Consider the following 24,064-nt stretch of genomic DNA (forward strand, 5'->3'; position numbering starts at 1 on the left):
AAAATCCCTACTCATTTGTTTATGCAAAATATCTTCTAGTCTTCATTCCCCTTTATTATCTGATGAGCCCAAGATATCTTGTCTTTCACAATGAAAAAGATCATGAAAGTTTTATTACTAAGTCTTAAGTATAAACAGCTGAAAAGTGAACTTTGCAGTCATTATTATCTTTTCCCCAAAAACAATTTTTAAAAATTTTTTTATTTTTAAAAGCAAAGCAAAAAGAGGATAAAAACAATCCAGAATTTCAAAAATAATACGAAATTAACACTAGACAGTATATTGCATATTGGTATCTTGAAAGTAGTTGTTCAGATTACAAAATTTAGGCATAAAAAATCATCAGTCAGACAATGAAAACACAAGCTGTTCTTTTGATGAACTAACAAATTAGTAGTATAGTTATCTATCTTGTATATATTTACATACATATATGTATACATATGTTACATATATGTATACATATGTTACACACATATGTGCATACATATGTATATATGTGTGTATATATACAAAATCTTTTTACCTTTTTAAAATTCTCTTATCCTCTATCCCAGTTGTTCTTTCATTTTGAGCACTTTCTTTTCCTTTGACAAAATATTGTTTTGTATATCAAAGTAATGTAAATCAGGTGAAGGTATAAAACATTGGGCATATGGGTAGTAAGAGAGTATCTCTTAAATTTAAAAATTGAACTGACATTAAATATGTCATTTATATGATATGTACAGAATATTCAGTGAGTAGATTTACTTGATAACTGCCATAGTAACATTGGATGTTTTGCTCAGTAAACAAATGCTAGATACTTTTAATGTTTTAGTACTATATAAAGTGAATTATGTGGTGAATAAAGTACGGTCCTTGACCTTGTAAACTGTCAGAGAGTGGACATATATTCACGTCATCACATAATTATGAAATACTGTCATGTATTCCATGTATAAAGTGGTTTGTCCATTGGTATTAAATAGTAAAATATATCCTTTTCATTTTATATTTATAGAAGATTGGTTCCAAGATTTTCTGTGGACACCAAACCCTGCAGATCTTTGAGTACTTAATATGACATAGTATTTGAATATAACTCATACAAGTCCTTCCATGTACTGTAAATAATCCATTGACTATGTATTACACCTAATACAATGTAAATGCTGTGTAGATAGCATTATACTTCATTGTTTAAGGAGGAATGAGAAGAAAATAGTTCTATGTTATATAGTACTGATCCAGAGTTTTTCCAAAATTTTTAATACAGAGTTGGTTGAACACAGATGTATGATCCAGTGACACTAGCAGACTGACTGATCAAGGAAACTTCATGCATAAGATGACATTTGTTCCCAAGTAGGAATATTCTAGATAGGAAAGGATAAAAGAAGAAAAGGAATTGTGAAGACTTGAAAACACAAAACATTAACTGTATGTGTGGTAGATGCTGAACTGGGTGGATAAAGAGAATTAGTGGAAAAATAGAGTAGACCTAGGCCATAAAGAAAATTGTATATTGACTTAAGAGTATTTAGAAATCCCAGGCTCCGAAGTTTTTGTATTTGATGGAAACTTAGATATGTGTATCCCACCCCAGGGCTACTAAGTCTGAGGCTCTTGATGGCTCTACTTTAATCTATGCATATTGAGATTTAAGAGATTCTGCTATAGGATAGGAGCCTATTTTAATGTCCTAGTATAGATCATATCAGGCACTACTGACCAATATACTGTAATGCATATTGTAAATGTTTTTAGAAAAATAATTTAAAAAGTAATATTTGATATTGCTTGAAATCTGTTTAACACACTGGGTAGTGACTTTGAGTAGTTTAAGTACATGAAGTGCTGTAAATGTCTACTAAAATACTGTTGATGAAATTTTACCACATCTTGTGTGTTTTCTTTTATGTTCTCCTTCAAGCACAGTAAATCCTGTTTGAATAACAATCATTCTGAACACTGCAACAGGCTTCATGGTTGGAAGATAAATATATTTTTTCTTTTTTCCCTAATTGTAATATTTTATCTTTTAAATTAAATTTATTGATACATTTTAGATAGACATGACAATCCCATTCATCATAGGGAATCTGTTCCTGCCCATCACGTATCTTGATTCTTTTATTCCCACCCACTGCTTCAATCCCTCTTCCTCTACTTATTTACAAAAGATTTTCTTAACCGTATTGTATACTGTCACAAATTATACATGGGAGACTATATGACATTATTTAAACTACCAAGATAACTGTAAGTTTCATCCGGAGAATTATTTTGATAAGAAGCTCTTCTTGTTTATGGCTAGAGTGAAGAGTGTGCTGGCCCTAAGATGCATAACGTGTAGACACCAGGACCACAACCTGTGTGTGTCCCATCTGTGGACAGAGGTCACGTGCTTGCATTGTGTGGGAGGTAGAATCTGCATGTAAACTGAAAATAGAAACCCCAAATGAACTCTTACTACAGAAAGTATGGACTACAGCATGAACAAAGTGGAAAAAACAGGTGAAATAAGTAACACTTGTGATTGGATTGGAATCCAAAAATACCATAATCAGCACCATGCATAATTCTTACAAATTGAAAAAAATGGGAATTAAAAGTAGGAGTGGAGGCTGGGGATTTAGCTCAGTGGCATAAGCACCTGCCTTGCAAGCAGGCAGTCATGAGTTCAATCCCCGGTACCAATAAAAGAAAAAGACAAAAAAAAAAAAAAAAGTAGGAGTGGAATACAGAGGTATCATTATTCACTGGCTTCATTAAAGCTTAATACTAATTAGCACTTTCCTAATAATGCTTTCTACTTTTTAATGCTTTTAAATGTGAGCTAATATCTATTTCCAGCAAAACAAATTTTAGAAAAGTAATAATTTTTATCTCTAGTTTTATATAATTTGGTGTGTTAGCTACCGAACCCCTTGGTTTGACTGTATTAAGCATGGCAGTGGAACTGTGAGAACAGTTTTTAAATTGGAAGGTTTGTTTTTAATTTTGGCTTAGTAGAAGAGCTATAGCCTCAAAGCTGGTTATGGAGACATCCAGGAGATGAAAATTAGTTTAATCTGCCAAGTTCTCTTTTATTGCTAACACAGTGATATTCCAAATGCTTTGACCTTGCTCTGGAAAACTGCAGTAATGTGGTGTTCCACTCTGTTTTAAATCTATTAAACAAGGCATATAATTTCTTTTGAATTGGGAAATGTTCATGATTTTTTTTTGATAATTTAATGTCTTTGAATTAATAATTGTCTCAAATGTTCATTCCTAAATGTCATGTCTTTGGAACACTTCAACTTTAAATTTAGATTCCTAGTGAATTTAGGAAGGAGAGCTGGTAGCATCCTCTAGCTCAATTCCATGATTGTTATACCCTATTCTTTCTGCTTTTGATCGTGTTATTCTTAGAGTATATTCTGTTAACAGCTATGAGGGAGGGAATGAACCTTGTAGTAAAACAAACTCCTCCTGTTTTGATTTATTTTATGCTTTATAACCTATTTCAGTTATCAGAAAGTATTGCAATTTTTCCTTCTGCTATTTGGCAAGAATGTAACTGTCTGAAAGATTGCCTGCTTTCTGAAGAAGTTTCTGTCTTGTCAAGGTAGAAACTGTATATTCATCAAGCTGTCTGCAGCTTTGGGCTGAATACTTTTCATTTCTTCCTGCTTGCCTCATTGTAACTAATGGACACACAAACATGCCAGTCAGCTATGTGATCCATCCGGTCTTCAGGACAATGATGAGGGTGTTCAAAAGTTTCCAGAGTAGAATCAAAGCCATATTTTTCCCCTCAGTTCTCATATATTAGAGCATATGGTAGTAAGCATTCATCAACATTAAACTTCAGTATAAGTTTGTATAATGACTTAGACAAATTCAGTGAAATTCTTTAGCCATTACTATACAGTTAATAGAAACAGATGTATTTTAAAGATGATGCTGTAAGAAATTATTTCAACACTCATAGCACAAGGGAGATTTAAGAAGCTGTGATACACATGAATATATTACTCTTGGGGAAAAATTGCCAAAGGTTTTTGGTACTAAGAGCCCAAGAATTCATGAGAATTCTTAGAATGATACATATGATCAAAATGACTTGTCATGAATTCGTATAATAAAAGATTAATATAGCTACAACAAAGGAAACTAAATTACTGTAGTTATTTAGAGGATGTTAAGATTTTTAGCTGGAGATGTTGCTTTGTGCATCAGTGGAAGTTTTTTTTTTTTTTTTTTTTAATATATTGGGGATTGAACTCACAACCTTATGCTTGCCAACCAGGCACTTGTACTGCTGAGATAAACCCCTGGCACATCTGTGGAATTTATGGAGTTGACTTTTTAAAAAAAGAATGTAGATATCATTATCATTATATACTTAGAATGTAGATAACATTATCATTATATACTTAGAATGTAGATATCAGTATCATTAGATACTTAGATAAGTAAGCCCAATTAATTCATTTCAATTTAGAATGCCACATGCTGCTTAATAAAATGGCTTTTCTCGCTTTTGGGTATCTTTTTAGGTATGTTTTAGAAATTTCATCATGCAAATAAAATTCTCTTGCTTTCTAGATTATATGAGGTTTGGATTTGCTCCTGGAATGAACAGTGTACTTAAATAAATAGATGAAAAGAAGTATAGAAACATTTCAAATGTTCAGAATTGGAGGGAAGACCAACGGTCCGAAGAACAGCGGGAGCCCTCTTAGCTGTATTCCAGATTGGGTGAGACAGGTTTTAATCTTCTAGCAAGGAGAAAATTAAGGGAAATGTTTTCATAAAAGTGTTATCGATGACATTGGAAATGCAAGTTTAAAACCTTGAATCTTGCCTAGAAGCCTGATGCTATGCTCAACTAAGGAATATGGAAAGGTACTGAGAAAATAGAGAACCATTAGTAAAAAGGGGATACAGGTTGGTATGTTATGCTTTAAAGTTATTAGATCTTACAGAGATATGCTTTTTAATAACAGCAATTCTCAAAATGTGTTTTGGAATACTGGAGATCTTTCAGTGTTATTGAGGAATGAACTATTGTCATATTATTCTTTGCCTTTTTATTTGTATTGATATTTGCATTAATGGTGAAAAATCAATGGTAAGCAAAACTACTACTTTAGCAAAATTAAATTAGTGGCCCCAAAGGTATTGGTAATCATTGTTATATTTTATTTCTACAAACAAACTTTTTAGAAGCCAGTTGTAGGAATGTCCTCATGAAACAGTAAGCTTTATTCGTTAGATACAGTCCTTATATCACACATACACATATTTTCATATTGTGTGATAAAGTTAGAAAAGTGCATAACGCATGTCTTTGGTATACTGAAATATAATTTCTATCTCAATGAAATCACTTTTGAAATTGAGATACAAAATGAACAAGATACATCTTTTCTCCACTTTTTTTTTTGTTCGAATAAAATGAGCCTCTAATTTTAAGGAAGCTAACTTACTATATTTTCTTTCCAATGATAACTCTGTAGGTCAGCTGTCCCCTGCTAAAATGAGATACCTTACCAGGACAAAAGTCCGATTTTGGCTCACCATTTTGGAAATTCCAGTCCCAAATCAATTGGCTCTATTTCGAGGCTTTGGGGAGGCAACGCAGTGTGCTAAGAGCTCACGGCAGAGCAAAGCCACTTGCACCCTCCTCTGGGAAGCCAGCGGGAAGCAGGAAGGCACAGTCCTGCACATGCCCCTTGGGCACACCCATCCAGCCAGCTAGCTCCTCTCTCTCTCTCTCTCTCTCTCTCTCTCTCTCTCTCTCTCTCTCTCTCTCTCTCTCTCAGTCTTTCTTCTAAAGCCCACACCCTTGTACCCTTTGCTGAGTGCTCAGTGATGCTGGCTACTCTGCCTGCTCTGATCTAACCTCCTCCTCCCCAGAGCCCTTGCAGGACTCAGGCCAGCCACGGGGCCCAAGAATCCCAGTTTTGCATGCCCTGCTGTGCCAGGCAGCCCAGCTGTGAGAGTGTGAAGGCTCTTCACATGTCTGCAAGAGCCCCAGGGCCCCCACCATATGTTAACGGAAACCAAGCCTTTAACATAAGCATTTTTAGGATACATTTATCCAAACCATGGCAATGACATTTGAACTTTCAAGATAAAATGATAAATTTAGCAAACACATCCATCTCCATGAGTTTGACACTTGTGTAATACTTGCAAAGGTGATGAAATGTGCCATTCTTGGGGAAATCTTCATTTTTCAAATGTCTGTCCATGACCTGCAAAATCCTGATGGGCAACATAACCATCATAAAGAGTAGCTAACAATGAATTTTATTTAATAGAATACACAATATTCAATGATATTTTTTCATGGTCCATATAGCAACTAGAAGAATCAATTAGTAGTTGTTCGGTTTTGGTCTAATATCACAGAATAATACTAACAAAGATCTGAAAAGAATACTAACTGTCACTGCGTTTAGAGATGACCTATCTGTATGAGGCAGAATTTATTTCATGTTTTTCATCCAGAACACACACTATAACAGACTACAGATACGAGAATGCACTTCTTTCTGAGAAAGCGAACCATTCATGCAATTTGCAGTGATGTAAAATACTAACATTCTTCCTACTAATTTTTTAATTTGGAATATAGAGATATTTTCTTTGCACTGTGTTATATATTTTAATATAATTATATTCATTGTGGTTATCTTAGTAGACTTGTTTAAAGAATAATTCTGAATTTTATTTTTGTACCAATATTTGTACATAAATATAACCCACCATGCTAAACATACCCAGTTTATTAACAGAGTTTTAAGAGTATAAAGTTTTTAAAGTCCAAAACTTTGAAAGCTGCACACATAAGTGTGGAAGTCACTCACTGGGAGCTTCAGTTTATATCATAAATGTGACGCGGTAGTTTGAACATAATTTTATGGAACAAGAACCAGGATATCTGGCCTAGGCTACAGAGGACGAGCTGTCACTAATACAGAAGATAAGAAAATCAGCAGCATCAGATTTAGAAACTAAAGCAGGGATGGCGAACCTTTTAGAGCTTTCGGTGATACAAACAGCATGTGTGCCATAGCTTCACCACTACTGGCGAGCGTAGCTAGGATTGTGCACTCTGAGGCGAAGCCATTGCCTGTGGTGAGGGAGGGCTAAGTGGAAACCTCTGAGCCATTCTGTGGCTCAGTATAGCCACTGATCTGAACTAATCAGATGCCTCTCCCCAGCCACCTAAATCTTCGTGATTCTCTAATGGACTTTATGCACCTTGACCAGGAGCCTTGCCTAGATCCTCAAACATTTCTTTGAAATTACCTCTACTTCCTTGTTCTAAGTAAAATTTAGTATATTTTCAGGTTCCCTTTCATCCATTTTTTCTGACATTTTTTTTTTGATGGTGGTGGGAAGGTGATAGAAGAGCAAGAGTATTTATTTCTCAGCAGTTTGTTTAGGGATAATGAATTTATGTGATATCTTTCTTTCCTGTAGATTAGGATACTTTTTCCAGTTCATAATTACAAACAATAGGAAATTCTTAGCTGAACAGGCATCAGCATAAACACACACAGGTCTTGTAGAGAAGCTGGAGATCCCCACTACCTCCCTTTTAGTTTTAATCTAAGAAACTAATGCAAGAGATAATTAACAAGAAGAACGTAGACATTTTACTCACTTCAAGTTACATTTGCATTCTCTTCACAGGAGAATGAGATCCAAAGATATGACCAGCGTATGCTGCTTTTGTGCATTTTAAACATGGACAATAAATTTGTGAAGGAATAAAAGGGCAAATGGTTCTTTAGTTTAGGACAGTAAATTCTAGGAATGTTGCTAAGAGTAATGTGGGGAGATGTATAAACTTGTGAACAATAAAGATTGCTTTGGAGTTTGCTTATTCAGGTTTATTGCACCCTGATTACCAGTCTGTAGGGATAAGACTACTTTGTATCTTCAGTATGTGAAGAATGCCCCTCCCCAAAGAATATATTGTCTTGTTACACTTGAAGGAAGGCAAACAATTGATTCTGAAGTTAGTTTCCAAAGCAATTTCAACTTGAAATAATCAGTATATCAATTCAAGTGATCAATAGCTGAATGGGTCTGAAAAGACCATTCTTAACTCCTTCACTCTTCCTTTTTTTCATTTATTTTCACCAGATTAATAGGAGTTCATTTTTTAAAATGAGAATAATTTCAATAGCTAATTTTGATTATCCCCCATGAGGTCTTAATATACTAAATTAAGATTGATCTCAATTTTGTTCAAAATTATGTGTAATCTTATCATTTTATTTTTGTTATAATTTTGACATAATCTTACCCCCAAAAAGCCCATTCTCAACTTCATTTATAGCAGTTTTAAAAAGAGATGACACTTCTAAGATGACAATATGTAATTTCTCAGTTACTATTTTTTTGAAATTCTTTATTATTTCTACCCTTTTTCTGTATTGCTTTTTTTCTCTAAGTAAAAAAAAAATAGAAAGAGGTGAAGTAAGGAGATTTTACGTACGTGGACACACACACACACACACACACACACACACACACACTCATGAGAAGACAGTGTGACCAGAGATGGAGATTGGAGAGGTGTGACCATAAACCAGACCACTGTAAGGAATACAAGAGCTGGGGAAAAGGAGCAGATTCTCTCCCCTAGAGCTTTTAGAGAGAGTGCAGGCCATCTACTCTTTGGTTTCAGCCCAGAGGTGTTAAGACTAGATTTTGGCATCCAGAATAATTTCTGATTTCTGGTGCTGAAGCTATCAAGTTTGTGTGAGCAATTAGTATCAACAACAACAAGAAGCTGATACCCCTCTGGTTGAGCAGTGGTGCTTCTTATTCTATAATTTTTCTCCTGCTCTCCTTGAAAATCCTCTTTGACATGCCTGCCAGGAGTCTCACCACCTGCTGGTCTTTCGTGCTGCCATTTACCAGACTTCTGATCATGTCTCTTTACATAGTTACCTTCATTATCTGACTCACTTCTTGTCACCTCTCTTGCCATCATTTTTGGCATGACAGTATCAACTACAATATCCAGTCTTGTCATTTTCACGAGTGCCCTGGATCACACCCTTTTGCTTCTTCTAGGATTTTCATCCAACAATTCCTGTCTCCCCTGCTTGGACATTAATTTATTGCTATCTGAATATCCAGTAAAATGTCTCTCCTCCTGGAATCACAAAGCTTTGTCTTCATAACCCATCCAGGGTTTATCTTGTTTCTCTGACTCCATTATATTAAGCATTTGCAAAGTTATCCAAGCATTGCTTTAACTCCTGTCCTATTTCTTGTTTGTGTTTTGCTGAAGCAGTGCACCATACACAAGCAGCATGCCTCAGTGTGCTTCCTGTCTCTTTTAAGGACACCACTGCACCAGCCACTGAGCCCTATACCTCAGTCTTCCTTTATCCTGTCCCCTGTACACTCAGTCATACAAGGACACATGCTACGGATTATTTTTCCATGCGTGTGGATGATGTAATTATTTAATGTTCCTTACTCTATCATCACAATGCAGCACCCCAGTATCTGGGAGCCAGACTGTTTCCATAGCCTTTTAACTGGACTCCCTGCTTGCACTTGCCCCTGCCCCAAGATTCCGTTCTCCACCCAGCAGCTGCTGTGACCCATGAAGCTGCAAACCAGATCACATTTATCCCACTTTCAAAATTCTCCGGTGGCCTCGCATCCCATATTTGTAATCTAAACACTAGGTCTTTGAGCCATCTGTGATCTGGCCTTTCCTGCTTCTCTTACTGTAGGGCTCAAAACACATCCATGTTCCTCTGTTTTCTTTACAGTCGGCAGCTTCTTCACAGCTCGTGATCTTGCATTCAGGTTTCTGTGCCCACACAATCCACTCTATTTCCCACGGGTGGCATTTTTTTCCTCGCAGAAGTCTCTGCTCGGTGGTTTTGTCCCCTCAGAAATTGTTTTCTTGATCGTTTTATCTAAAATGGCCAATCTGTAAAGCATTTGCCTAAAACAGTTTGAGGGATTTTAAAATTTGTTATAGTAACAAATATTGTGTGTAGTTTGGATATGTTTGCTAAATTTATACAGATTCTCGTTGGCAGTAGGATGATCAATTAACTTAATTTTGTTATCTTTTGATGAATTAGATATAAACAAATGAACCTAGAGCTGTCGGTAAATCAGTATTTTATCCTTGTTTTTTATTTGCTTTCCTCCATTTGCTTTTAACACTTAGTAAAGAATCATGTCCATTCATTGGCTGTTATACTTTTTTCCTACTATACTGAGTAGGTGAATGGAGGACTGAATAATTATGAGATAAACAGGTGACAACAGAAACAAAAATATGGATCGTTTTATTTTCTTTAGGGGCCTAAAAAAAGAAAATGAAGGCACGAATTATGAGATACTAGAGTGAAACTTTTTACTTAATTACATAAACGAGACCCATGTATTAAAATGTGAAATTAACCAAAAAAATAGGAAAAACAAAAGGGGAAGGAGACGTAACAATAAAGGGTATTGATTTACTTGTTCTGTGTGAAAATAGATAATTATACAAGTTAGTCAACAACTGTTCTGTATTTTTTTTAATTTCTAGGTTATATTTCTTAGTTCTTCTTAGTCTATTGGAGAATCTGATTTAAAATCTTTACCTTAAAATAATTTGTAAAATAATTTACAATTAGTTGTTCAACACTGATTTTATGTTACATAAATGCTTAATTGAATTTAAATTTATACTGAAATCTACATTGATTTTTAGAACATAAATGATTATAAAACTATATTAGAAATAAATGTGATGCACTGTGATGCCCAAATTAATGAAGAGGGAAATGAGGATAAAGAAAAGTTGAGAAAGCATTTTTCTAATGCAATGCTTGCCTTAATAGACTTGATTAATTACCAGTATGCTAATTTTTGGTGATACAGATTAATATTCCACTCTATTTATTTGTATAGATGACTAATTTCTGAAGAATTATATTATAAACCATACTGCATAAGATTAAAATATGTCATTAAATTAATATCCCAGAGAACTTTTATTACACATTTTACTTTCTGAAAAAATGAGGAAATATGCAAATAAATGGGATGAATTCAGCATAAAAACATCTAGGCTGGAAAAATATATAATTGCTTTTATTTCAATATGCATATCATCAGAATAACTGTAATGGTCTTTTGATGATTGGATGAATTATTAAATGTGTTCCTGTTAAAATCATAGAAAGCATTTAAAAGCCAGTTTGTTTTAACATAGGTACAATAAAAACTGATGAGAAATTACTTTTAATGTGACTTCCTCTCTGTCCAACAGTCTGTAATTTAATGCAGTAAGCTCATCGTGTCAGTTACAAAGTATCTTTGAAGTAGAAGAGTAACAGTGAAATACCTTTTCAGTAAAACCATCTGTGACTTGAGAGTTATAATGCACAAAAATTTAAGTTACCTTTAAAAATTACTCTTAAACACGTATATACATTGTAAAATTATCTGATTATCTATGGTTGATATGATTTGATTTTTTTCATTTATTTCATTGCTGTATTTGAGGATGTCTGTAGCCTTAAAGTGTAATGGATACTTAACATTTTCTATTTTAAAAGGCTCATAAATCAAAAATATGAAAATATGTTAAAAGAGCCATAAAATGTCTATTCATGTCATTGTGAGGAGTTAAACTGTTATTTCGTGATCATTACTTTTTGGATTCAATTTTTATCTTTGAATCCATAAAAACCCTAAATATCAAATTTTCCCCACGTATAAAGATTCCACTTCCATAGGAATCTTTACTGAATTTGCAATTTGTTACATTTAATTTTGAAATCAGTGTCACTTAATTTTATCTCCAGTATTTCATTTAAATTTAAATTCATAGCTTAAGTGTCAGTGATCACTTTTCTGTATGTTAAAAAGTTTGTAAAGGGAATAAGGGCTTTAAAAAGTTAAAATACTGTTCCTTATCTTGTGTTTTTCATGAAACTATCACAGAATGTTAATATTGACACTTGAAATAGACATTGAGAAATGTCATGCATTCTAACTTCACTTTTTAGTGAGATTCTACAAAAATGGTTTTATGTTTAAATTAATTTTCCATTAAGATGGGAAATATTACAATTTTTTATTCAGACAGATTATAGCCTTTCATTTTACCTACCACTCAGGAATTCAGAGTGAAGCTGGAAGCTTTTCTGTCTTGATAAATTTAATCTCCTATTACTGAAAGAGAAACATATTAAAATTATCAATGACAATCACACAAAAGTGTTTTTTATGGTCTGTTCCCTAAGTTCCTTAAGCAGACCTGGTAAATGTTTATTTTCAGTGATATATCACTAGCATATGGATAGAACACTACTACTTGTATAATTTAAATGGGGGCTACTTGTTATATATTTAAACTTTGTAATGAAAAGTATAATTTCTCTTTAATAATTAGGTAGACAACAAATTACTCAGCACCTAATTTACCTTGGATTAATAAAAACTAATTTTATATATAGATTTTTTGAACAACAAATACTTTTGAATGCTTAAATTCTTGCTAATATTATAATGTTAATGCTATACATCTTTTTTTTTTTTTTTTTTTTTTTTAGTACCGGGGTTTGAACTCATGACCTCACGATTTTGAGCTAAATCCCTGGCCCCAATTCTATGAATCTTAACTCACTGATAAACATGATCTGAGAACAAAATGATAGCTTTTCAGATTCAGAGTTAATATCAACTAATTTTGTAAATTTAATTCCTAATTTTATCAACTTTTACTTTAAAAATTATTGACAAAATTAACCAGTGATTTGATTCTAAATTATTAATTTTGGTATGGATTCATGCATTAAAATTTTTTGAGGAGATCAAGAACAAAAATTCATGAAACTATGTTTATCCATAAGTGCTAAGAATAATGCATGTGTAGAACAACAGTAGTGTACAGTTTTCTTTGGTTGGATTTAAGAAACTTTTATGATCACAAATATACTCAAAGCTGAGGATTTAGCTCAATAGTCCAAGTGCCTGCCTGGCAAGTGCAAGGTCATGAGTTCAGTCCCCAGTACATCCCTCCCCCCACCAAAAAAACTCATAAAATATACACATAACATGTTTATATAACCCAATTGACTGGAATGTTTCAATATCAAATTTAAAATAGATTAAAAGCAAACATCTTTAAATTGTGACGAGTAACAGAGTAAAGTAAGCCTATTTTTATATCCATTTTTGTTTAGAAATTCAAAATATTTTGTAAGATTATTAATCCTTGAAAACATGTAATCTATTCTGCAAAGTAACTAAAATAATAGTTATGAAAGCTAAAATTATATATAATATTGAAGTTTTAAAATTTCATGACTATGTTTCTTATTTTTGTTTATTTTGTTTCAGAAAAGAGTAAGACTAAGAGGAAGACTAATCTGAGATTAAATAGAATCAGGATGTTAGACTTTGGTCAGAAATTTATTTTTTAATTATAAACTCAAGCAATAATTAGAGTTAGTATATTACTATTAGTGTGAGTGAACTTAATAAATGATATTTGGAGGTACTATATTTGTGTTTGAATAAGTATTCCTAAATAACAAATATATTGTCTAATAATGCTGTTTTCACAAAATAAATTAAAAACATAGAGTTACAGTTACTGACAGATAAATTCCATAGAGTCCTCAATCTCTCTCTCTCTCTCTCTCTCTCTCTCTCTCTCTCTCTATATATATATATATATATATATATATATATGTATTATACTGAGAATCAAACTCAAGACCTTGGACTTGCGAGGCATGCTCTTGTGCCACTGAGCTATATCACTGGCCCCAGTTACTATATTTTAACTTACTGGGTTTGGAATGTGTAAAGAAAGAGCCTATGTTTGACTTTTAAAAGAATGCATGTTTAGTCATCATTTAGAATTGGCAGAAATCAGATAGAATGTTTGTATTCTGAGTCAGCAACAATCAAACTATTCCACAGAGAATAATATGGCAGATGTTAATTCACAAACTCATCTGTAACACACACCTTGGAAACCCTAGTGGAAAGCATATAAGAATGGATGTGATATGGGGATACGCTTTAACTACCCTTATTAATCTCAATAAATTCATTAATTTGTAAATGAATTTTAAATATTATTGATAACTAAGCTCATTTGAGAGCTATCTAACAATAGCTACCCACACGTCGATGAGAAAATAGAGTATGTTACGGAGACAAACATAAGCTTACAAGTTTTATTTTACTTTAAGCCACAACAAATGCAATTTGATTTTCACAGAAACTCTGTGAATTTGTGAATGCAGAGATTGTGGCTGATATTGAAGCTGTGGGTTGGGCTGCCATGATGGAACACTGGTCAGCCTTCTCTGTAAGAACAGACAACATCTTTCCATATCTGCAATTACAGTGTTGCTCACATTGGCTGTGTCAAAAGCATCACCTGTGTTGCTCAGGAAATGTAGATTCCTGGGTCAAGAAAGACCTTTCAAGTTAGAAGGGACCTGGAAATCTATATTTTCTCGTATGCATCCAGTGATGAGGCCAGTTGGGAAACAAGGGTATTGATGCTATCAAGCTTGCCAGAGCAGTTAATCCCAGTTGAAGCCTTCAGTTACCGCCTTGTAATTCTTTCACATTTTGATTGAGTTGCTGTTACGGAGTTGTTGCTGAAGAAGACATGCTCCCCAGGTTGGGAATGTAATAAAATAAAAAGAATCTTAAGTAGGAAGTTTTGTTATATGTGTGTACTTACTATATTGTATAAAACTATGCAGCCCAATACAATTCCTCTTTACTCAGTGTGACCCAGCCAGACAGGGTGTGTCTAACCACAAGCCGCAGGGTGGGGACACCTGTGAGTCCAGTGGGCACTGGGAATGAATAGACACACAGGAGAGCGACCTTGTTAACAGGCTCCTGAGTTTGTAATATGCTGTGTTTTTAACCTTGTTGCCTGTAGTTGCAGGATAGGTGCACCTGGTTGTATTACACTGAAGCCTCAAGCCTGGTGGGACTGAGTCTCAGAGCAAAATGAAAACTCAGGAGATTGTATTCATTTGTACTTTTTCATGAAAAATAAAGTTTTTGTCTTGTTTTTTATTTGTTTTCTTTTGCTTTTGTGAGAATAATATTATTATCCAGTTTTATTTATTAGCAGCTTTTCCTGAATCTCTGCTTTTATTATTATTATCATTTTATTTTATTTTATTTTTGGTGTCGAGGATCGAACTCAGGACCTTGTGTTTGCCAAACAGGCTTACTCCACTGAGCTAAACCCCCAGCCCCTGCTCTTATTATTTGATTTTCATTTTTTCTACTGTTCTTTCATTTCTTCGTATAATATACCTGGTGATTTGGGTACTGAATTATGGTGGGGTCTTCTACAGCCTAATTAAAAAGAACGATGAGATTGGAGCCATGGGAGATAATTTTATTGATTATTTTTATAATTAATTACATAGTGATACAATCCAGGTATCATTATTTGGGTTAATGATGAAATATAATTACTAGCACATCCAAGGTAACTTTCTGCTGCTTAATGTCATCATTTTGAAATACCATTTTAACTTGCTGATTACTCCGATCCCATTTTCAACATTTCTTCCTTAATTTGCTGATAAATTATTCTCGGTTCTTTCTATGGAGAAATTGATTTGGGAGCATCAATTACTTAGGTGAGAAATGAAATACCCCTCAGCAGTCTTTGAAGATAGGATGACAAGAACAGCAGAACGTAATTGATAAGGAGGTCATTATTATTTACTATCGCAGTATAAAATCACTCATAATTTTCCCACTGCTTAATGAGGCCTGATAATTTACAGGTAGTCTAATTATGACATGTTTTACTTACTTTTTAGTTTGGGCATGTTAAAAAGCAAAAGAATTCTTAATTTTTTTAGAATTTGGTTTCTCTTATTAGTAATTAATGCATAGTCTACTTTCATTCTAAAAAGATGAAAGAAGACTTTAAAAATATAGTATGTAGAAGATCAAATACTTAATGTTGCTATCTTTTATAAATAGTGAATTCAGGATATGAGTTGCATTTGTCATTAATGGGATATGAGTGATTATAAAATAAGATCAGTGATAAACTACCTATACATAATACTTACTTTTGATCTCTGAATTTATTAGTAGACTTTGATTGTAGCAAACATGTTACTATGAATCTTGTGTGTTGTAATGCCCATTATTGTCCAGCCATTGTCCTTTGGTTTTATGATTGATCCTTAGGTTAGTTATGGTGCACTAAACTCAGTTTTACTTCTGGAGCAAATTGGCCATTTTTAATGTGAATACTAAGTCAGTGCAACTTGTACCTTTGCTGTGTTACAGAAACCCTTGAAACTCTCATCAGACAAGCAGAGAACTACACCAGCAGACTTTTCTGTAACACCTACAGGAACATGGCTTTAGAAGCTGCTGCTTCTGTTCAAGAGTTCTTCACTGATGTGGGACTCTATTTATTTGGGGCAGATGTCAGTCCTGAAGAATTTGTGAACAGATTTTTTGACAGTCTTTTTCCCCTGGTCTACAACCATCTCATTAATCCTGGTGTGACAGACAGTTCCCTGGAATATGCAGAATGCATCCGCATGGCTCGGCGGGATATTAGTCCATTTGGCAGTATTCCCAAGAGAGTGATGGGGCAGATGGGGAGGTCTCTGCTGCCTAGCCGCACCTTTCTGCAGGCTCTCAATCTGGCCATTGAAGTCATCAACACTACGGACCATCTCCACTTCTCCAAAGAGTGCAGCAGAGCCCTCCTGAAGATGCAGTACTGCCCACACTGCCAGGGCCTGACTCTCAGTAAGCCGTGTATGGGATACTGCCTTAATGTTGTCAGGGGCTGCCTGGCACACATGGCTGAGCTTAATCCACACTGGCATACGTACATCCGGTCCTTAGAAGAGCTGTCAAATGCGATGCATGGGACCTATGACGTTGAACATGTGCTCCTGAACTTCCACTTGCTGGTTAATGATGCCTTGTTGCAGGCTCATGTCAATGGACACAAGTTATTGGAGCAGGTAAGCAGCTACCACACGCTTCCTATCTGATTTCTTAGAATTCAGCATTAGCTGTGACCTGCACAGACTTAATGGGTTAAGCACATCATGAGGGACTGCAAATTATGGCTCCCAACAGATTAGTACTTTAAGAAATAGTAGGAACGTGCATGGGTCGTCATATTTGATTCAAGATATTATACTTTACAAATGTCACATCAACATTTTGATCAGCCTGCCTGCCCTAAGTAGAATTCTCAGAGCATTCAGTGAGGAGGCAAAGGCTCCAATTTAAATCTTAAGCGAGATTAATCAGGCATGCCAGTTTGCATATTGCAGTGTTTTATTGTGTGAAAAAGCCAAAGTATAAATAAAGAGCAAAAGGGGAGGCAGATATTAGGAAGTCAAACAACTGTTCAAATGGGAAGGGGAATAAAAGATAGTGGGGGAGGCGAGAAAGGAAAAGGGAAATAATTGAAGAAAAAAATGGCAATAGAGCTTTGAAGAAAGGGGAGAGGAAGGGAACAAGAAGCAAGAATTAAACTGTGTTATCCCCTGTGATGGATGTGATCATTATGTGTTGCAAACGTGCTGAAAAAGAACTTTTAAAAATCAGCAACATAGATTTGAATTTAAGATCAGTGATAGTTATATGAAAGTAGCAGTACATGCTTGAACCTTGATGTGCTTATTGAGAAAGGAAATAGTAACACAACCTGCAGAGTATTTATTTTGGGTAGGAAAGAAAGCATTGTGTATGCAAACTGTCTAGTATGGTGCCTCAAAAAAGTGCTCAAAAAAGTGAGTGGCTATTAGAATTTCAGAAGTATGAGGCTTTAAAATAGAAAATTCCATTTTACCTTCAGGAAGTACAGACATGGTAAGTTGATGTTCAAAATATTTCTTTACAGTCTCCAAAATTTTTCATAGCAATGGTGTGATAACTTTTTCAAATGTGACATAAACACAATCATGCTGTTTTATTTCTAGTAGACTAAGTATTTTTGAAACAGAATCATCAAATCAAGGAATATGAGGGTTTTTTAAAAATCCTACTTTCTGAATGCCATTTAAAAAATGTTCCCAGACTCCCTTAGTAATGATTCTCATGTCCCATAGAGTAATGTAGAACGTGCTGCTGGTGGTTCTCCTGAAATAAAATTTTATTCCCCGAAACCAACTAAATACCTCTCCATACCCTGGCTCTGATTTACTGAATTAATAAATTTTCTCATCATGAGTGCTGTATGCTGGATCTTTTCATTTCTGATAGAAATTGGAACTGAATAGCTTTGCAATTAACTACCTCCTTTCCTCCAGGTCTTCTCAGATCTTCTGTGGTTCTTTTATGCAAGTTAGACATTGCCCCTCTGGGTGGATGCAGTATTGAGATATCCGAGTGTGAGCTGGATTTCAATACTTATTTTCAGCTTCATTCAGCAGGGTGTTGGTACCCAATGAGAAGCTTCCTATCTTAACAATAATCTTGGATTTCCCTGTCCCCTGCCATTCCTTTATGAAAATCAGACATGAGCCAGAAGGGACATAATAAACCAACTCAAATGGAGATTTGAAAGATTGCTGAAGTTGCAAGGGTTTTATGGTTATGAGGAATAAGCATTTAGATCCAGGAAACACAATATCCATGTTATTACATCACATGTCTCCTAAAAGGAAAATAGGTAAAAGGAAAATCTGAGGGCCAATACAGACTTGATCATTATTTTTTTACATGCTGTTTAAAATCTTTGACTAAAGCTTTCTAACATATGTAAGTTAAGAGCTTTTCAAGATCTTTTTTATTGCATCAGTTTGGAGGCCTAGGGAGCCTTTATGTGCTTAAAATCTGTTCACATAGACAATTATCTATTTTTCCTATTTAAGCACTAAAATAACAAGACTGTATGAAACAAGCATGTTTTCAAATCTCAAATGCTTTTGAAATTCTTAGTGTCTTTGGCAAACTACTAAAAGTGCTGGAGCCTGTTTTGTCTTGTCTGAAATAAAATGGAGTAATGGTTTAAGTGGACAAAAGTTTGTCAGTCTCTGCCATTCATAGGCACTGGATTCTTGATGAGTTTCTTGTTGTCTTCCCTCTACTAAGGCCAGCCCTGAGCAGGCTTTCTACTTTCGTGTCTTCAAGTGTTAGAATTCAGTAGGCATTTTGTTAATAAATTTTACTCAAGCTTATATGATATATAAAACTCTTTAGTGGATTATCAAACAGCTCTTTTTTAAGCAAATAGTTTTATTTCATATAATAAATAGTCAATGACTATCTTGAGAAATATTAATTATTCTAATAAATTTTAGATTCCTTTTTAACTAAACCACTGAGATCCTCTTTTTTACTTAATGGGGAAATAAAAGGAAAAAACTAACTTTAATTCCTTGAAAACTGATTCATTAATATTTCTGCCAACATCAAAGAGATTTATAAGCTGATTATTAAGCTTTAATAACCAGTTTTCACACAATAAATATAACAAATTCAAACTAAATAGTGGATAGTCAGCAAATGACTTTCTCACGTTTCTAAAGCAATCTGTGAGATCAAATACTACCAAGCCTGGTCCTCAGTAAATACATATTTCTACTTTAAGAAATCCATAGAGATTCATAGTTCTGCTGGATGAATTTCAACTGGAAAAAATGTTCTTCATTTCTTGAGAAAATCATGAATATCTTATATTTGGAGAACTTTAAAGAAACAAAATATACAATAAACTATTTTTTTTTAATTTGGCAGCTATTTTGTGGGTTAAGAAAAACCTTAGTGAAGTATAGAGCCAGAAAAAAGTTGAGACTGAAAGCACTGAGTGTAGTTTCAGGCTATAGTCTGTATTTTTTTGTATCACTGATGAGCTGTGAGTTTAGACTTCTCATTATTTAATTTCTTCCCTTCTGCTTCCTGTATGGTTAAATGTGGCACTGGCAGTGTCTTTGTTGTAGAGTTTTTGATGGAATAAAATAAGTTTCAATGCTGGGATTAGTATCTCATACACAGTAAGTCTTCAGACTCTTTATTAGCCCATCATATTATAAAGAGTTCATTGAGTCCTCTGGTGTCTTAAATGCTCTCAAGTAAACATCTCATTAGAGTATAGAGTTTAAAGAAAGCATTGAAAGTGTAGAGCTCAAAAATATTTTAAATAATTTATTGTGAGCATATAATTTCAAAGATTTTCCTTAACAGAAAATGAGTGCTTTGCAAAATATGTGTCTAAAATATTTAATATTGTTGGACTTGTATATGTGTATATATATGATTGGATATACATATGTGTGGAGAAATAAGACATCCTCTGGTTAATAAATTATTCACTTTGTAAACAAAATTGTGTATAATTTGCAATTAAATTTGCTGTTAATTGTATTTAATTATTTGTTGTTGTAATTTATCAATTTAACTTATCAAAGAAATGAGAACACAGGTCTTGTGTTAATTTCAGCCTTTCAACATAATACAATTTAACAACTGATATAAGGAAACTCAGATGAATATTGATTCTATTTAATTTTAGAAAAAAAGAATTTTTATAAATTCTGTAAAATCAGTAACATAATTTCTCCCGAATAAATGTTCAGCTCAATATTTGCTTGTAGATAATCTTTGTTTCACCTCTTTTACATACACACATTAGTAAATATTCAGCTGATGGCATCCAAATTACTTTAGAATTAGTATATCATGCTCTTTAAATCCTAGATTTTGTAACATTTGAGTTTAAGTGAACTGTGCACACAAATGTGCTTTGGCCACTAAGAAAATGAGTATTTCATCATTTCTATATATACCAACATTTATCTAAATATATAAAAAGTAAGCCTAGGAAATTTTTAATATATTATAAATATTTCAACTATATTTTATAAAAAGTTGAAAGCAAAAGTTAAAATGCTAGGATAGATTAACTAGGTATTGGTGAAAGTTTGTTGTATTTCTTCTACAATGTGGTATATGTTTTCTTGAAATATTGTGCATGGGATGTTTCATAAATCCAGAGTAGGGAGTGAATAAGTCTGCAGCAAAATACAAGCTCAGTAGCTGAAGCAACCCTATTGACTTATAATGCTATTCCAAGTTAACATAGTTTAGATGAAATGTAATATATTTTCTAGTAAATATGGCTCTTGAACTTGACAAAAGATAATGATGGCTTAGTGGCAGACAGTGTAGTACATTAGTGGGGAATTTTGAATGATACAAAGTGTCAGACTGATATATACTTAGGGGCCAACGCATTATTACAGCCATAAGGATCTAACAAGCTCTTATTCCCAGAAAAATGATACAGATGTATACATAAACATGTGCAAATATTTCATGTAGTTTAAGGAAGTTTAAGACTCTTTCCTGTGAGATCACAAGCTGGGAGGTAAAGACTGTTAGAAAGAAAGGACTTCCTTTTCTTAGGGTATGAAAGTTGGTTCATACAGTAATTTAAAAGTGACCAATTATTTTGAAATTTATGTTGTATATGTACTTTGTTATTTTGGCTTTGGCACAGGTCAGAATATATACAGTGCTGATAGGCAGGAGATCAGAATAAATAAAATAAATAAAACTTCTAGAGTTGTTTCAGGATCTAAAATATATAACAGTCTGAGAGGTGTTGTTTTTGAAACACACTTTTTAATAGTGCTCTTATTTGTGTACATATGTGTACTTTGGCCACCACAGAGTAAAAGGTGATCAAAGGCTGTAGTCAGCCACCTCACGGACTGAGTCTGTGCATAGTTTGTCAAAACTTAAAATTCATTCATGATATCTTGAAGGTATCATTTTTACTTTTGCCTAATTGTTTGAAAACCTGTTTGGCTGTTAAGGAAAATAAGTTTGAAACTAGACAAAAAAAAAAAAAAAAAAAAAAAAAGGAAAAGCTGTAAGAATTGAAGTGGTAACAATCACAGAGGGAAAGATTAGTTTGTAGAGTAAGAGCAGCTCAAAATGAATTCAGCCAAAATAGACTGACCCAAAATAGAGAAGTCTAAACTAATGAGAAGAGAGGGAAGATTCATCAGGCCGTTAGAAATCATCGGGTCCACACCAGCATTCATGCAGTGGTCACTTTTAAAGCTTTTTATGCAGTGATCTCTGGGGACTAAACAGTGATGGGGAGCTTGCTTTATAGAAGTGCTTGCATCTTGTAGTGCGATTAGTGTTTTCGCTTTCAATGCCAGGCACATTTTTTCCCCCTGATATATAGTGAGGTGGTTTTTGATTGGAGACAAGTTAAGGGTAATTTTACTGTCCACTGATTTTCTATTCAAATGAATTCTATAGTGTGTTAAGCTGGTTCTTTAATATTTTTAGCCTCTGTTGGCAGGGATTTTCCTCACTTGTGTGAACAGATCTGAATCCTTCATCTTCTGGAGATTGGGTCCTCTGCATCTTGGACATCATGAGGTGAAGGATGATGGCAATGAGTCTTTTCCCATCCTCTCCTAATGTTTAAATGATTGACAGTGCTGAGGACCGGTTAAGAACCACGCAGCACATAAAAGGAGAATTCACAATTCGTTAAGAACACATGAAAAAATCAAGCTTCAGTAATTTTTGGATAAATATTTCATAGGACTTCAAAGATTTTACATGATTAATTTTTCATTTTACTTTTCACAGAAAGATTGTGACATGAATTAGATGAGAATCAGCACTGATAATCATACTTTTTAATTTCCAGCTAATTTCTTAAGAGAAGAAAAATCGGGGGCTGGGGATTTACCTCAGCCGGCATAAGCCCTGCCTTGCAAGCAGGCAGTCGTGAGTTCAATCCCCGGTACCGATAAAAAGAGAAAAAGAAAAAAAAAAAATATTTAAAAAAAAGAGAGAAGAAAAATTATTGTATGTCTATTAATTGACTCCAGATCGATACAGCAGAATGTAGACGAAGTTTTCTTAGCACTGTGATTCACCATGTTTGTGGGCATTCTAGTCATTGTGAAGTTCTGAACTACAATGTAACGCCCTGAAGACAGAGGGTAAGTCACAGGCGTCTTAGCCTGCACATATTTGAAGGTTATTATTCTGTTTCTTCCCTGACTTTTTCTTCTGTCCTGGCTACTCAGGACAAAATAACAACCCTCAAGTACATGCAGGTTAAAGGTGCACATGACTTATCCTCCGCCTTGAAGGCATTACATTGTAGTATGTCCCAGAGAGCAACTGACGATATAAGTCTTCAGATAAGAAGGGGGAAAAGAGAGAGGGTAAGGGGAAAAGAACGAAGGGACAAGAAAAAAAGTGAAGGGAAGAGAAAAATGGAATGAAAGCTTTTGTGAGTAAGGAGGGAAAGAGGGGTTGAACAGAGAGGGGGGAACAGGAAAAAAGAATCAAGATATACCACGTACAGGCACAAATTCCCTATGATGAATGTGATCATTGTGAACATTTAAATTGTACCAATAAAAATGCAAAAAAATCAAATATTGCTAAAATAATCACTTCTATTTTTCCTCAATTAATCGTATCAAACATGTGTTTGTTTTTATCAAGTTGTTGAGGTTTCTCAGAGCTAACAGAGACCTCTTAACACATTATCATAAGCTATTTGTCTCCTGGCTATAAAAGTTTTGAATTGTGCCCCAAGATTCCTTCACATTTTGGGGAAATAACTTCTGCTCAAACTTAACAAGTGTGTAGTTCTTCTTATGCATCACTGATATTTTCAGTTGATTTGGAAATATCCTCTGCTATGTTTGTGGGCTAAATGATAATACATTAAGTTTTTGTGATTTTTTTAACAGTTTAATTTTTGTAACAACTTATTTTAACTAACAAAATTATGTGTACTTCTGGTACTTGATATGATGTTTTGATGTATGTATACATTGGAATGGTTAAATCAAGCTGATTAACTTATCTACCACTCACATACATGTATTTTGTTGTAATGTATTTGAAACATTTCTGGAGTTTTCAGATACAGCAAGACAGTACTCACTTCAGTAGCACATATACTAAAATACCAAATATGCAAGACAGTGTGATTAGTCACAGTACAAATGCTGCAAAATAGATCTGTAGAAGTCATTGTTCCTGCATAACTGAAACTCCT

General features: G+C 34.1%; 1 protein-coding gene across 6 annotated transcripts in view; it reads left to right on the forward strand.

Moving 5' to 3' along the window:
* The window catches only part of Gpc5 (glypican 5), a 1,275,996-nt gene that overhangs the window by 245,248 nt on the left and 1,006,684 nt on the right, over nt 1-24,064 (forward strand). For all 6 annotated transcript variants that reach the window (XM_063246926.1, XM_063246927.1, XM_063246929.1 and 3 more), the window contains exon 3: nt 16,330-17,024. In XM_063246926.1, the coding sequence (XP_063102996.1) occupies nt 16,330-17,024 (695 nt within the window). The remainder of the gene's footprint in view (nt 1-16,329; nt 17,025-24,064) is intronic.

The sequence above is a fragment of the Cavia porcellus genome, unplaced genomic scaffold (genome assembly GCF_034190915.1).
Source record: "Cavia porcellus strain 051 isolate PalLab524CR breed Dunkin Hartley unplaced genomic scaffold, mCavPor4.1 scaffold_4, whole genome shotgun sequence".
NCBI lineage: Eukaryota > Metazoa > Chordata > Mammalia > Rodentia > Caviidae > Cavia > Cavia porcellus.